This window comes from Primulina tabacum, chromosome 17, assembly GCF_025594145.1.
Source record: "Primulina tabacum isolate GXHZ01 chromosome 17, ASM2559414v2, whole genome shotgun sequence".
Classification (NCBI taxonomy): Eukaryota; Viridiplantae; Streptophyta; class Magnoliopsida; order Lamiales; family Gesneriaceae; genus Primulina; species Primulina tabacum.
This window is the reverse complement of record NC_134566.1, coordinates 32,300,982-32,317,727: the sequence shown is the minus strand read 5'-3', so window position 1 is coordinate 32,317,727 and position 16,746 is coordinate 32,300,982. Positions and strand designations below refer to the sequence as shown.

Below are 16,746 nucleotides of genomic sequence, written 5' to 3'. Positions count from 1 at the left end.
CTGAATTTACCCGATCTGTCTCTCGTGAATATCAGAAGTTGTAGAGAGGCATGGTGAGAAAGAGCCCCTCAAGACGTATGCCCAGAATCAAAGCTTGACCATATTCAATCTTTGCACCAAGCACAGGATAAGCAGTAATGTGTAGTTCTTTCAATGAAATCCCAATTTTAGTTAAAACTGTTATACGGGGTCCAGCTCTTCGGTGGAAGAATAATTAATACAAGATAAAATATAGGATGGTGATCCATTTTTGTTTATGAATTAACTACTATTTATTTTTAGGCAAAAATTTGTGTGAGACGGTCTCACGAGTCGTATTTTGTGAGACGCATCTTTTATTTGGGTCATCCATAAAAAAGTTTTACTTTTTATGCTAAGAGTATTATTTTTATTGTGAATATCGGTAGGGTTGACCCGTCTCACAGATAAAGATTCGTGAGATCGTCTCAAAAGAGACATTCTTATTTTTATTGATACTAGCAAGAAGCACGTGCGATGCACGTGAATATTAATTATTTAATAAAAATTAAAATTTGATTTTTTTTAAAAATAATTTGAATAAATTTTTTTTAAATTTATATTATGTTGGTAGAATAAGATTCACAAAATACGTTTTTAGTAAAACACATTTTTCTTATTTTTAGTTTAGTATAAATAGTTCATTTTCTTCCTTTGGATACAATTTTGGAAGCTCATTTATCGTGGTAAACCGAACAATGAAACCTCTCCATTTTCTGAGAAATGTTCTTATGAGTCTTAACATATTGGTTTAGTCTATTGTCATATTAGACGAATAAATTAATTAAGAACGTATATACCTTACTTTCAAAATTGTTTCTCAAATTAAAATTCAAGCAATTGATTTTATGTTATATAATAAATTATAATGAGTATAATTATAGAACGAATTTAGCTGAAACAAATTTTGAAAAAATATATATCTAAGCACCACGTATAAGTTATAATAACCTAAAAATCAATCAAATTATGGATTTTATAAATACATATATAATAATTTATATAAGTGAAGCACACTAAGGACAAATAATTATCAATTTAAAATATTTGTGATTAACTCATCAAAATATTATCAAAACTAATGAAATAATAATATTGATAATAAAATATAACCCATAATATTCAATTTAAATATTATTTAACCTCATACAGAATTTTTTTACCTTTTGCTTTAAAATTATATATTATAGATAAATTAATTTTTATATACATTAGTTAATAAATAATTTTTTTAAAAGTATATAATTTATATTTTTCATTAAGCCATCAATTACAAATATATATATATATATATATATATATATATATTATGTATTTGTATGTGTTTAGTGATTGTATATTACTGGGATCAGAAAAGAATTTAGTTGGGTGAATAAACTCTTTTAAAAATATTTGCTTTTAAAATTTGTCTTTAATCGTTTTTAGGCGGTTGAAAGATTTTGTCAAACGGTTAGAATATGAACCACGTGAAAAGTGTGAAAAACGATTCAATATTTCTAATATTTTCAACCGGTTGACAATCTAAACAACAAGATATAGTTTGAAATGTAAAAACTTAAGAAAAGTAAAGACACGAGAATTTTATGGATGTTCGGAGAAAAACACTCATACCCCTTCTTCTTCTGTAGGAAAGATTCCACTAAAACACTTGTCTGATATATATATTTTTTTAAAAAATTGCTACTAAAATATTTAAATTTCTTATTATAGCTAGCTCTCTTAATTTTTCTATCAGATTCATATTTTATGATATTATTAGTATATTAACATTCATGATTATTGATATAAATTATACTAAATAATTTATTAAATTATTTACTTTTAATTCTTAGTTAAAAAATTATAAATATATTATTATTAAATTTTATATTATTATATACTTATCATGTTATTGTATTATTGCATATATAATTATTTTTTCTTATATCTTCTTGTGATACTATGATTTATTATTTAATCAGAAACTACATTAAAATATAATAACAAAATTGCATTAAAATCATAAAATAACATGTAGAAAGAAAATTAAAAGGATAAAATATTTAAAGTTAGTATAAAGATGAAATATTTGAGAAAATTAATATAAGAGTTACATTTTATTCTTGAAGTGATATAAATTATTACAATCAATGTATATTGTAGTGATAATTTATTAGCATTTGTTAGACTATTAATTATATATTATGTGGAATAATTAGGCTACTAATTAATTGTATATTAGGCGGAATAAATAAAAAATTTCGATATTTCATTTTTACACTTGCAACAATTAGAAATTTTCAAATATATCTTTATTGAATCTAGGATTTGTATTGATGAGAAGGTCATTTTTATTTTTTGACAATTGGAAAACATGGCTAATGATCTACACTTTTGTAGGTATATAGATAAAAAAATATTTTTTTATCAAAGATATATTCATTTTTAATGCATAGATTTCCTATAAATTGTGTAAAAAATTTCCATACAATTAATCTAACAACACACAATTTAAGGGGGTAGTAGAAAATTTACAATGAAAAACTTTGTTATTCTTTTTACACTTTTATAAGTATAATAGTTAAATATATATTCTTTTAATATTTTTAATTATTTTTTAAAATTAAAAAATCTATTCTTTTAATATTTTTTCTAAGAATTATGTATCAAGAAAATGTTATTTTTCTAATGTATTTTTATTATCAAATATCAATTCAATTTTTATGTAACATTATTTTCAAAATTTATTTTGTTACAAATTTCTATTAAAAAATAAAAATATTATTATGATCTTCATGTATTTAATGATTGTGTAGAAAATTTTTCATACAATTAATCTAACAACACACAATTTATGGGAATAATAGAAAAATTACAATGAAAAACTTTGTTATTCTTTTTACACTTTTATAAGTATAATAGTTAAATATATATTCTTTTAATATTTTTAATAAAAATATAAATTTTATTAAAAAAAAGCTATTCTTTTAATATTTTTTGTAATAATTATGTATGAAGAAAATATTATTTCTCTAATGTATTTTTTATTATCGAATATCTATTCAATTTTTATGTAATATTATTTTCAAAATTTCTTATTTTACAATTTTCTATTAAAGAATTTTTAAATTACAAAATTATGATAACTGATTTTGGAATTGAGACTAAGAAAAAATTTATCTGATTTTGGTTGTACTGTTCTTGAGAACCATTGTCAGGTTAGCTTTAGACATTTAATTTAATGTCTAAATCTTAATCAATCTTAGTAGATATTTCGAATATCACCAAATTTGTGTGTGCTGAATTTATAAATTTGTCGTATGTATAATCTTTTTTAAAAGTGCTACTAAAATCTTTACTTTCTTACTATAGTCAAACTCTCCAAATTTTTCTAAGAGCTTCATATTTTATGAGATTATTAACATATTGACATTCATAATTATTGATATCAATTCTTCTAATAAATTTATTAAACTATTTACTTTCAATTTTTTGTTTAAAAAACCATAAAATATGTTAGTATTAAACTTCACATTATCATATTATTTTATATTTATCATGTTATTCTACTATTGGACATATAGTTAAATCTTTTTATATATCTTCTTGTAACACTATAATTTATTTATTACTTAATTAGAAATTGCACTAAAAACATAATTACAAAATTATAATAAAATCATTAAAAAAATGTAGAGATAAAGTTAAAAGAATAAAACATTTAAATGTAGTATAAAGAGCAATTATTTATAAAGATCAATTATTTGATAAAATTAATATAGGATTTACATTTTATTATTGAAATGATATAAATTACTACAATCAATGTATGTTGTAATGACAATTTATTAGCATTTGTTACAATTTTACATATATATCCTTATATGATTTTTTGAATTCATATTAATAAGAAGACATTTGTGTCTTTTCACAATCGGAAAACAAATGAGTGATCCACACTTTTATAGGTACTAGGTAAAGACACGTGCGACGCACGTGAAAATATATTTCTATTATCAATAATTGTTGTTAAAAAAATGAGATCAGAAGAGATTAATTTACAAAAAATTATATATTAATGATTTCATGCTATATTAGTCGATAGAAAATGAGTAATGCTTTATGTGCAACCAAATTTGTACAATAATTCTTACAATTCAAAAAAATCAATACAGAAATTTCATTTATCAAAACCTCATGATAAATTAAATATAAAATCTCATTAGATAATAACAAAATCTCACGATATAATTGTTGTAAATATCGCAGTACGATATATTAGTTGTACCTTTAGCATTATCCGTAGGAAATTCAATGTAATATAATTTGTACTGCATGTATTATTGTTTAAAAACTTTATGTGTTATAAATATAAGGTTATTCTTGAATGGAAAGATTTCAAATCCATAGATTTCAATACATTCAAATGTATTTTTGTTATTTAGAGAAATAACATCATAAACTTCAAATCCACTCATTTCATGTTTATATAGTAGTATTTCATGTTAGTTATGATATTTTTCAAGTCCACCCAAAAATAATGTTATTTGAAATTTATTCTACTTTATATAAATTATAATATGTAAATAAGTAATGTGTAGATTCAAAATTTGATATATTGTTTCATTGTTAACAATAAAATTATAATTCTAATCCATAAATTTGAAATCAATTTATCCAAGCGCAATCTAAATAAATTAATAATTGTTGAAAAACATATTAGTAATAAATATTATAATTTTGTATAAATTAGACATTGGAGAAAATATAATATAAAATTGATATCACAATAGTTATTAAAATTAAATTTGAGAGAAGAAAAAAGTATAATACATAACGTTGACCACTTATTTTACCACATGTTATTGATTTATGAAAAATAAAAATATAATATAGATAATATATTCTAAACCTTAAATTAAATTATTGCGTCAAATGTTTTTTTCTTTTATATTTTCAATCTAGATTGCTTTCACTATTTTTTTTGTTATCATTTTTTTCTTCTCTGTGAAAAAACAATATTCTCGCCATCTTCATTAGCAAATCTTATGAGAAAAAATGTATATTCTTCTCTATATGATGCCTCTACAAATCTCCACACAATTAAGTGTTTTGTAGAAAAAAAAATTTGTTTCATCAAGCAAATAAAACCAAAGAATTTTGTTATTTCAGTATTCTACAAATTATATTTATTTTTTGTAAATATTTTAACTTAATCTACAAGCAAATAAAATCAATGAATTTTGGTTATTCTATCTTCTAGACAACTGACAAAATATGATTTAATTAACATTTTATTATATATATCAAAAAGTGTTCAACTCTTAATGATATAACATATTTATGCAATATGTTATTTAAATACAAAAATACAAAATTACGATAACATATTTTTTTTATATTTCATACTATATTATTGTGAAAAAAGTTTCTTCAATTCATCTACAAAAAAATAAAAATCAAAGAATTTTAAAGTTTCAGTTTTTTTGGCAACTTGATCATTATCTAACATAAATGTAGTTTGACAATTTTGTCCTTATCTTAATAACTGATTTGACAAAAACATCCTCACTAAATTTTTCATGTACAAACTAAGGACAAAGTTGACAATACACAATAGAAAAACTTTGACTTTGATTCACACTTTTATAATATAATAATAATAATATATATGTATAGATTTTACTGATTAGATTATATGAGATAATATTTGTAGATATTTATTTTTCGCATATGTTTCCTATCAATTCACAAAAACCTTACTAATTAATAATAAAATAGCTTATTAGATATTTATTTTTCGCATATGTTTCCTATCAATTCACAAAAACCTTACTAATTAATAATAAAATAGCTTAGTTATTTGAATTCAGTGATCCGCACATCAACGACTAATATATATTGCATTATTGATTATTCATTGAAGTACATGGGTCTATTAAGAAGTTTATTTTATGTTATATTTGAAATATTTTTTCTCATGTGGTTAAATATTAGTAATTGGATATCATAAAAATACGAGAACTCACATTATCTAATGGTATTAGAACAGAGGGAGAAACATTTTTGCTGTAGCATAGACTAACCCGTTTTGACATACTCAACACGATAAATTTAAAATTTTAATCGATTTTTGGGGGTTAATTGTATCGATTCCAGATGACGAATTCAATTAACGTGACAAAATCCTAGACTTACGCAGCACGTACTCCTGTGCTTTTCTTTTAGTAAAAGGTCGGTGGATACAGAAGTGGTAGAAATTCACAGGGCCTTGCCTCTACATATGTCCAAAGGGAACGCTTTAGTAAGTTTATGGTTACTTAAAATTCTAATTAATTCGATAGCACCTTCCCACATGCCATCACGCATATTTCAATGCTAAATATGGTAATATTTTATCATACAATATATCCATATAATTAGCTATAAATAGCCAATAGTAATGCTCACATCCTCATCCAAATCCTAAATTCTCAAAACATATTGTATTACCACAAAAAAACATTACAATGGCCATGCATAAAATCTCCATTTTCATCATGTTTTCTGTAGCTTTATCTTCCCATATGTTTCTCTCAAATGCCCAAAATTCGGCACAAGATTACGTTAACGCTCATAACACGCCCCGTGGGCAAGTGGGTGTAGGAGGCGTGACTTGGAACATAACGCTAGCTAACTATGCACAAAACTATGCTAACCAAAGGATCAGCAACTGTGCTTTAACTCATTCGAATGGACCTTATGGCGAGAACTTAGCGAAAGGTAGCAGCAGCACGTTCACTGGAGTGGCCGCGGTGAATTTGTGGGTGGCAGAAAAGCCATACTACAATTACACTTCGAACTCGTGCACTGGAGGGAAGCAGTGCTTGCATTACACTCAAGTGGTGTGGCGCGACTCTGTTCGGATTGGGTGTGCCCGTGTCCAGTGCAGCAATGGATGGTATTATGTGGTCTGTAGTTATGATGGCCCAGGGAACTGGGTTGGGGAGTGGCCATATTAAGTAAAATGTTGCTAAACATGGTTTGAATAATATAAATAAACTAATAAGTAAATATTGTCCCAGCCACCAACCAATTAGTCCATTGATGGGATAATAGGTTTTCCCGTAACTGATATCTTGTACTCAAGTACTAGAAAAAGCTATGTTTGTGTTTGTGTTTGTGTTTGTCCTGATTAAGCCAAAATCCTTCCCTTTGTCTTAGTGGGAGAGGGAAACAAGAAACATGTGTATCTTCTTTGTGTTTTGTTACATCTATAAAAAGTTTATATTTTATATTTGTAATGAGTATGTATATATATATACACACGCACACATGAGAGAAAATTCATGTTAAATTCAATATTAGGTAACTATATCAAACCGAAATATCTCAATAAATAAAACTGATAATTTTGAAAAATAGCCCTTTCAAGTGTGTTCAAATACACTTGATTAAGTTAATTTTCAAAAACAAATTGATCATGTTATTTTTCAAACTATCCTTGGTTAAAAAAAAACCGAGTTGAAATATGAACAAAAAAGGTTTCCACAAAATCAACCAACGTAGCCCATAAACCGGGTTCATTCAAATTGCCAAAGCCAGCAGGTGGCATGAAAACACACATCCTCAAGTCTCAACTGAGCTGCAGAAAAAGCGTAAAGTGACTTGTTGCCATTACAAGAGTGAATCAGATTTCAGAGAGACACAGAGAGAGAGTGGAAGAAAGCTGTCAAATGCCAATTCAAACACGCACTAACACGCACCAAATCAATACGATTTTCTTGCTGCATTATTTCTTGGACTTGATGCTGCTTTTTCTTGTTCAACTACTCTCGAGTTATTGTACCGGTGCCACTGCCCCCTTTTTTTCCTTTTTCTTTTCAGGTATTGCTTCTATTTTTGAGTGTATTATATATTGTTTTTCTGTATGAAATGCATTTGCTGTCGTTGTTATGAACTTTTTGATGGGTTTTTGGGTGCTTTAGTAATTTGCTGTAATTTGAGGACTTTTTGAATTGGGTTTCTTCGTTTACTGCTTGTGTATATTGTTTCTTGAAATGGGTTTTCGTAGCGACTGTAAAGATTTGTTTTTTTTTACTTGAATGGCTTCGGGTCTTGGTTCATCAGTTTGGTAATTGCTGGGGAATTGTCAAAGATTGAGTTCAGTTTCTCCTGCTTAACAGGGAGCATGGCCTTAAATTAGAGGCGACTTAGTGCACTTCGAAATTACAAAGCGTACGATGCTTAAAAAAATTTATCCTGAAATTTGGAATATATTTTTCATTTGGCAGGTGGTAGAATTTCATGTGGATTCAGTTCCCTTTTTACATGTCTCCTTGTGTAAAGCTGCTTGAACTAAAGAAATAGGATATTAGCATCTAATTTGTTACGACATGGTTTTGTGTGCCTTTTGGTGTACTAAAATTAGATGCAGGAGTGAGAATAGAGATGAACAGAGGTTTTTTTTGTTGTCTGAATTCTGAAAATCCTAGAGTTGGTTTCCGCAACCTTTCTTGAAATTGTGGAAGAATCTGTGGATAAACGTGTAATTATGAAACCGTTGGTACTGTAAGATTTCTTTCCCAATGTATTATACCGAATCAAACTTGCGGACCTCTAACCATTTTCCGTAACAAGAATTTAATCCACCAAAGTTATCCTCACAAGAATTACCTTGAATTCCCAAAATTTTAGCTCCCGATGCTAAATGAGGCTCTCTTGTTTCAGAATGATGTTAGATCATTCGATCCATATAAGGTGCTTATTTTTTTTAATGAACTCTTACTATGTTTTGACAGGTTTGATAGGTATTAGCAGCGAGAAAGAAGATCAAGAGAAAATAAGGGAAATTATCATGTCCAGACAGTCGCCGAGTAGGAACCAGAGATCCAAGGGAATCAAGATTAAGCAAGTTCTTCAAATTTGTTTGTTGGTTGCTATTTGCATTTGGTTGATATACCAAGTCAAACATTCCCATGATAGGAAAAAAGAATTTGACGAAAGTGATGAAAAAGTGTTGCTTCGTAGAGGAGGTACTAATAATATGATTAAACTCGGAAGAAAGGACATACAGACGCAAGTGGAAGAAATTTTCTCCAAGAATGCAGAACATGATGACGAGCTGGAAGAAGAGGAAGAGGAAGACAAGAATGAAGAAGATGTGCAAGGAGAGAAATCGATTCGAGGAAGTGAGAATGAAGGTCTGGGAGGTGAAGAAGAAGAAATGGACGAGCAGGAACGAGAGAAGTTAGAAACACAAATTGATCGAGAAGAGGATTTTGTTGACAATGAGGAGGGGGAAGATAGTGATGACCAAGAAAATGAAGAAAAGTATTCTGAAGACAGTAAGACTGATGTCTCTGTGGAGGATGTGGATCGTGATGGAGATGATAGGAGTAGCCATGAAGCACGTGAGGAACATTACAAGGCGGATGATGCTTCAAGTGCTGTGACTCATGATACCCAAATTGATAGAGAAAACTCAAGTGAACACCTTGATCTTGTCTTAGGAAAGGGGAAAAAAGAGCGTAACAGTGAAGAAACCAACACATCTGAGAATAGAAAAGAATTAGGTTTGGAAAATGGCAAAATGGCTAAAGTGAGCAATGGGTCAGATGTAACAGTCAAAGAAACTTTGCTGGGCAACTCCCAGAATGGATCGTTTTGGAATAACACACTGACTGAAGGGTCTCATCATCGGTTAGATGTAAATAACAGCTCAACAGAGGTAAGGTTGGGGAGTCGTAGCTCATCCTTGGGGAACATAACAGAGAGCTTTTCTGATAATAGTATCAACGGCTCTATTTCCACGATTTCTGCTGAAACAAAAGGCATGGATTCAAAGTCTGAGGAGTTCTCAAGTGCATCAAATGATTCAGATTCTTTTGAATCAGTAAAAATCAATGCCTCAGAGGCTTGGATGGACACTGGTGATGGTAAAAATGAAATCTTTGATTCCAGAATGCCTGAAATATTTGAGGAAGTTGAACACGGCCTGATTGATTTCTCCGATACATCAAACTCTTTGGAGGATGAAGACGTCCCTGCGAATCTTGATACACTGCTCCATGGGGTATGGAACCAAGGAACTCATGCCAAAGAGGCAGCAGCAGAATGACCACTGATATTTTGACATCTTTTAGTTTTGCTGGTTCTTGGGTTTTGAGGATACATGCAACGAAGAAAAGCTGATCCATGGTTTTTAATCACTTAAAGAAGTTTTTAGCTAAGCATTTTTTGGTGGGTGTTGAACTTCAACCATATGGATCTACCCAAATCTCCTGCTCTCATGTTCAAAGAAAAAGATTTCCTTCTCTTTCAACAAATAGAAGGAAATTAAAAACAAAAATCTCAGGGGGAAAAAAAGTAATGCAAAACAAAGCCCAAACTAATATTTGGCAAGATAAAACAAAAAATATCGGTTTATATACTTGTGTGTGTGAAACATTTCTTGGGGCAATGCACACAAAAAAAAAAAAAAAAAAAAAAAAAAAAACAACAATTGTTCAAAATTGACAAGGCCTAAGTTAATAGATTCGAGAGAACTGCAATAGCAGCCTCTCAAGAAATTGAATGAAAATCTAAAAAAAAAAGAAAAAGAAAAAAATCAGATATTGAATAGAAGAATACTGAACTGATATGTATTTTTTTGACAAATGAATATTTTGGAAAAGTAAAATTTACATTTTCAGAACTGTTGTCATTTCGAGGTTACTTTTTTAATGATGCAACAATTTTTACAAAAATATATATGATCACCATAAAATACAAGTTCACTTTTATTTTTCTAATTATTTGTAGTCCAAAGAAGTAGGCTTTTTTAAGCAAATATTATAAATTAATAAAATATTTAATAAAATATAACAAATGTGAGAATTTTGCAAAAATGTAATAATCCGGGAATTTGATTCCCGGATTCATATTTTTAATAAAAAAAACTGGTCACGGATCTTCTGCCACGGATGTGAGAATTTTGCAAAAATGTAATAATCCGGGAATCAAATTCCCGGATTCATATTTTTAATTAAAAAAATATTGAGAATCTGTGACCTTCTGCCACGGAAGGCCACGGATTCTTAATCCGTGCCCTACACCGTGACCTCCTCCCCTTCTATTTAATTGCACCCTTCCCTTCTTGCCGATCATTCCATTCGCCTTTTTAATTCCATTTCAATTTGTTGGCTTCGTATTTTCCATCCGCCGTTTGAATTTGTTGGTTGTCCACGGCATTTCCATTTGTTGGTTCATCGGTGACATATTATTCCATCTTCAGTAATTTTATTTGCGCAATATTAATATTTTCGTTTGTTGGTAATAATTCTCGTCGATTTGTTATGCTCATAATTTTTTTGTTATCGAGAGTTGTCAAGTATTATTTTATTTTATTATTGTTGAATTAATATTGTTTTATAATGTATTTTTTGTAAGAATATTTAATATTGACAGGTTATTACATTGTTCATTGATTAATCATTTATTTCATACGATGAAATCTTCAGAAGTAACATTATTATTTTTGTTCATTATATTTCTTATTGTTCGTTTATTGACTGAACTAAATTTGATTGACTGAATTTTATTATTGCAACAATTTATACTATTAAAATTAGTTTAACGTAATAATAATTGCAAAATTAAAATTGTTTTAATAAATATTTATTATTAGTTAAATAATATTCTTTAATATTATTTTCATATAATATATTTTCATTAAAAAACTTATATGTTATTGTTATTTAGTAAAGGTATTTGAAACCTCCCAATGTCTTTGTAAAGATAGTAAAAAATTTACGCATGTTTTAATGTTTTCTTGCACAATCTTTGTGCATGATACGCTGTCGGTTCAAATTTATGTTATAAAATTTATTGATTGATAATTTATATAAATAGAAGCCAAAATTTTTTATTAATCGCTCTTAATAAATAATATACATTGCATATGAAAAATACAATTTGTAGCAATTATTTTTTATATATTTTCATAGGAAAAAGTACTCAACATTTACTGTCTGCACGTGTATCGGGTTTTTTTTAAAAAATAATATATTTTTAAAATTTATTTATTAAAATATTGCAGATTTGAAAACTTTGTGAAAATATTACAATCCGGAAATGCAAACTCTAGATTTAGAATTTTGTTTTTTTAAAAAAAGAAATTGTGTCACGAATTCTAAGAATCCGTGACCTCTTTTCCTCCCTATAAATTGCACCGAGTATTTGGCATTTTTTCATCGATCTTCGGCGCAAATATTCTTTCATCAATCCTTCGGCACAAATATTCGGCATTCTCCTACGCGATTTTTTTTCTTTGCTCCGTGGTATTTTTTGTTAGTTATAATTTTTAGAATCCGTGAATCTCCTCCCTTTATAAATTGCGTTGATCGTGTGATTATTAGAATTTGTAATTTGATTTCAGGGAATTCTGTCGAATATCAGAATTTTAGAGATTTGCATCGAGTCTCAGTAATTCAGAAGTTGATTTGAGAGAATTGTGCTGAGTATCAGAATTTAGGAGAATTGCGCCGAGTCTCAGTCGAATCTCTATTTTTTCTTTCTATATTGAATATTTTTTGTATAATATTTCTCATAATGTTTGTAATTTATTGCAGATATTAAACATCATTCGCTGATTCAATTACAAATTCCGTACAACCACATTTGAAAAGATAATTTCAATATTTTTTTATATTTTAATTGTATTATTTATATTTTATTAATGTAAATAAAATTTTTTTCAGTTGCATTTTAATATTATGTATAATTTTGTTATATTTTATATTTTTAATATTATTATATTATAAAATTACTAATACGAATACTAATAATAAAGTAATAATAAATATAAATTGTTGATGTAGGCGTAAAAACCTAACCAAGTTGAGAAGAGGTAGGCGTAAAACCCAACCAAGTTACGTAGCGCTGTTGTAAAGTATGTTTGTTGTACGCGGTGTCTACACCAGTGATGAACATGACATCAATATTCAACCCCCAAATAAAGGCAACGTCCTGTAGGGTGATTGTTGTCTCGCCGACTGTAAGGTGAAATATGTGTATCTCACGACGCCATCTCTCAACAATGGCTGTACGCAAATGATTATCATAATTTTTAATAGGACCACACTGAATGACATCATAGAAGCTCATGCGTGCTAGACATAGTCGGACACGGAGGTGAATCCCAGCATTAAGCAATCTCCAACGACATTTGTCAGACCGACGTGACGGAATTAGTGCATCCATATTTTCATCGTTGATATTATTTGAGATGTGTCTACCCGCAAATACAACACATTATCCGTATTTTCAGCCATCTTGCAAACAAAAAATCATTAGTTCACAAATATTATATTTTTTATCAACAAAATTTAACTACATATTTTATAGTAAACGAAATTTATTTGTAATTTCCAGCTCGAAAAAATAAAACGTATATGTTGATGATAAATTGGTAATAAAACTACTTACTGTAAGTAAACTAATTTCTTTTAAAAATAAATAATACTTCATAATATTTAAATAAACTAATTACTGTAAATAATTATATTATCTTTATTTATAATAGTAACATATAATTATAACAAATAGAATAGTAATAAGAATAACTATACATATTCTAATTTCAATAATACAATTAATATTATAATTATTGTAATTAAAATAATTATAGTTATTATTATTATTATTGTTATTACTTAAAACTACTATGATGCGTTGATGAAGTGCTTGGTGATGCAAAAAAATCTAAATTATAGTATTATAATTCTAATAATACAATTAATATTATAACTATTGTTATTATTTAAAACTACTATAATTAAAATAATTATAGTTATTATTATTACTAGTGTTATCTCCGTTGAATTCTAAATTTGTTTAAGCATTGTCGCAAAAATTAGGACACAATTGTGACTATTACTATCATTATTATTTCAAGTTAATCAATACAAATAAAAATATTTAAATTACTGTCATTAATAAAACTAATGCAAATTTTTTTAAGAAAAACGTATGTTAAGGATGTCGAACAGTATTAAATATAAAGGACAATAAAAAATATGTTATTTTTATTACATTAAGTTAATTTTCATAACATTGATTGATTCAAGAATGAAATTCAGTCAATCAAATTTAATTCAATAAATCAACAAATAATAATAAATATAATAAACAAAAATAATAACGTTATCTGTTAATATTTTGAAAAAATGCTGAAGATTTGCGCTAAAAAATTCTGAAGACTTGTGTGTGAATTCGGTAAGTGATTTGCGCTAAAATATTCCGAATGCAATACTTTTACAACATTTTAAAATTTGCTATATTTTAATATATATTTTGTAAAATTAAATTATTTTTAAAAAAAAACCCAAAGAAGTACGGGCTTTTAAACATTAAATTTACCCCATATTTGGAGTATGTTTTTTGTGAGACGGTCTAACGAATCTTTATCTGTGAGACGGGTCAACTTTACCGATATTCATAATAAAAGTAATACTCTTAGCATAAAAAGTAATACTTTTTCATGGATGACCCAAATAAGAGATCCGCCTCACAAAATACAATCCGTGAGACTGTCTCACGTGATTTTTTTTCATTTGCCAAACATTTGCAGATTCAGATTTTTTTTTAATTTTTTAAAAAAATTTAAGTAATAGTGTAGAAATACAAATATTAATTATACTTGTAATAATAACAAACTAAACTCGACTCGACGCTTGGGGCTGCCAGATCTACACTCCCGTTCCCACATTCTTCATCTCCTCCATTGCGATGGCAAATTCCTGGAAAAGAAACCAATCCATTAAAATCCTAACCCCAATGAACCTGCTTCTCTTCATCTCCTCATCCCTTCTCCTGCTCGCGTTCCTCTACTTCTCCACCCAAAATCCCCACAATAATCCCAACAAGATCAGTAAAGATTCAGTATCTGGCAGACCCATCAAAAGATTCGATTGCATTAGCTCTCCTCAGGCTTACCCTGTGTTTGCCAACGTTGTTGAAGGACTCAAACACTCTTTCCTCTATTCTCTTGCGGACTTTGGGAGTTTACCGGAAAAGCCGCACAAAAACATTGTCAGGACGCTTAAAGGGAAGCCCTTTAGAAGGCCTGATATTTCTGCGACGGTACAAGAGTTGATGGAGAAGATGAAGGGGGAGGGCAGAAATGGGATGTTTGTGGACGTGGGAGCTAATGTGGGAATGGCTACTTTTGCTGCTGCTGTTATGGGTTTCAGGGTCCTGGCATTTGAGCCTGTTTTTGAGAATTTGCAGAGGATTTGTGAAGGAATTTATTTCAATAGAGTTGGAGACTTGGTGGAAGTTTTTGAAGCCGCTGCTTCTGATCGATCTGGGAACATCACATTTCATAAGGTGTTTGCTTTTCTGCCAAATTATATTCACCCCTTTTGTGTTGAAGGATTAGTTGGAGTCTGCTAATGTGTTTGTGTTGAAGGAGTAGTTGGAATCTGCTAATGTGTAGAACTGTTTCTTTTTTCCCCTGAAATTTGCTCTTGGGTAAATGTTTTATGTTATTCCGGTATTGCCGTGCCTGAAAGGATTGTACAATGCAAAAAAGAACTTTCTATCGATTGTGTTGCAACCTGAATGCCTTTATCCTGTCTCCTGTTAACTCAATTGCCCTTTTCATCTTTTGTTTTTGGTTTCCCTTACTCGAGCTACTACATTTTTTCTCGACCATTGCTGCATACTCTGCTTCTGATTATAAACTTAGATTTATCTGCTGTATGGACTATCTGCTGTGGGAGAAACTAGCATTCTCCATTGTTGTTTCTTTTCAACGTAAAACATGTGTATATGTCTGGTTTATCTTCATAGAGTGATTCCTGCTAATTTGAATGTGTCTTGCTTTATTTGTCGCATGTGTGTATGTAGTTGGTTCGCCGGCTTGACAATAGTGCAGTCTCAGCTGAAGGGGCTAAGATGGCTTTTAAGTCCAATGAGGAGATTGAACTACAAGTCAAGTCTGTCCCTCTCGATCAAGTTATACAAGAATCTGAGCATGTGCTTCTCCTCAAAATAGATGTTCAGGGTTGGGAGTATCATGTTCTAAAGGGCGCATCAAAATTATTATCAAGAAAGAAGAACGAAGCACCTTACCTTATATATGAAGAAGATGAACGTCTCTTGCAAGCAAGCAACAGCAGTGCGAAAGAGATCAGGGAATTTCTCAGAAGTATGGGATACCATCAGTGCATGCAGCATGGTACAGACGCACACTGCACTAAAACAGATTGAAAATATCATCCTTGGATAAATATTTTTCCGAGGAATTGAACAAACGTGAGCAGTTCTTGAAATTTCGTGGCTTGGTGATGGGAAATCATATCACCAGTTACTTAATTTGGATGAGTGGAAGACATGCAAGATACTCCTGTTGTAATAGTTCTTGGATTGCTGATGTATAGGTTGCACCCAGTTTTGAGCTTCTTGGCTATTCGGAGAGATTTTTGCTACCAACTTGGAAGTTGGCATCGAATCTTGAAAGTCTGCCATGTTTTTCATACACATTATAGGATTCTGATCTTAGGAACGTTTGGTTTTCTTCTATTTTGGAACTTCTGTTCTATTTTGTTTACAAGTATAATGAAAGGTAAGATTATTATTCTTTTACATCAGTTTGAGTTCATGTTCAAACTATTTCTAGTTATGTTTTCTGGTTTCTATACTTTTATACCTAGAGAGATTCTTTTCGTATGTAAAAACGCACTAACAAAAATAACATGCAAATAACAAAATGTCCGAGAACCCCTA

General features: G+C 29.1%; 3 protein-coding genes across 3 annotated transcripts; all 3 read left to right on the top strand.

The window, feature by feature from the left end:
• The first annotated feature begins 6,476 nt into the window (after positions 1 to 6,476).
• LOC142531542 (pathogenesis-related leaf protein 6-like) lies at positions 6,477 to 7,170 on the top strand. Its single transcript, XM_075637710.1, has one exon. It carries the CDS (start codon positions 6,507 to 6,509, stop codon positions 6,996 to 6,998), a length of 492 nt encoding a protein of 163 aa, XP_075493825.1. The 5' UTR covers positions 6,477 to 6,506; the 3' UTR covers positions 6,999 to 7,170.
• A 542-nt stretch (positions 7,171 to 7,712) lies between these two features.
• LOC142531888 (uncharacterized) lies at positions 7,713 to 10,311 on the top strand. Its single transcript, XM_075638159.1, has 2 exons — positions 7,713 to 7,863; positions 8,778 to 10,311. Exons 1-2 carry the CDS (start codon positions 7,713 to 7,715, stop codon positions 10,094 to 10,096), a joined length of 1,470 nt encoding a protein of 489 aa, XP_075494274.1. The 3' UTR covers positions 10,097 to 10,311.
• Positions 10,312 to 14,680: 4,369 nt separating this feature from the next.
• Positions 14,681 to 16,488, top strand: LOC142531887 (uncharacterized). The gene is made up of 2 exons (XM_075638158.1): positions 14,681 to 15,345; positions 15,868 to 16,488. The coding sequence occupies exons 1-2, from the start codon at positions 14,746 to 14,748 to the stop codon at positions 16,228 to 16,230; spliced, it is 963 nt and encodes a 320-aa protein (XP_075494273.1). The 5' UTR covers positions 14,681 to 14,745; the 3' UTR covers positions 16,231 to 16,488.
• Positions 16,489 to 16,746: the final 258 nt, after the last annotated feature.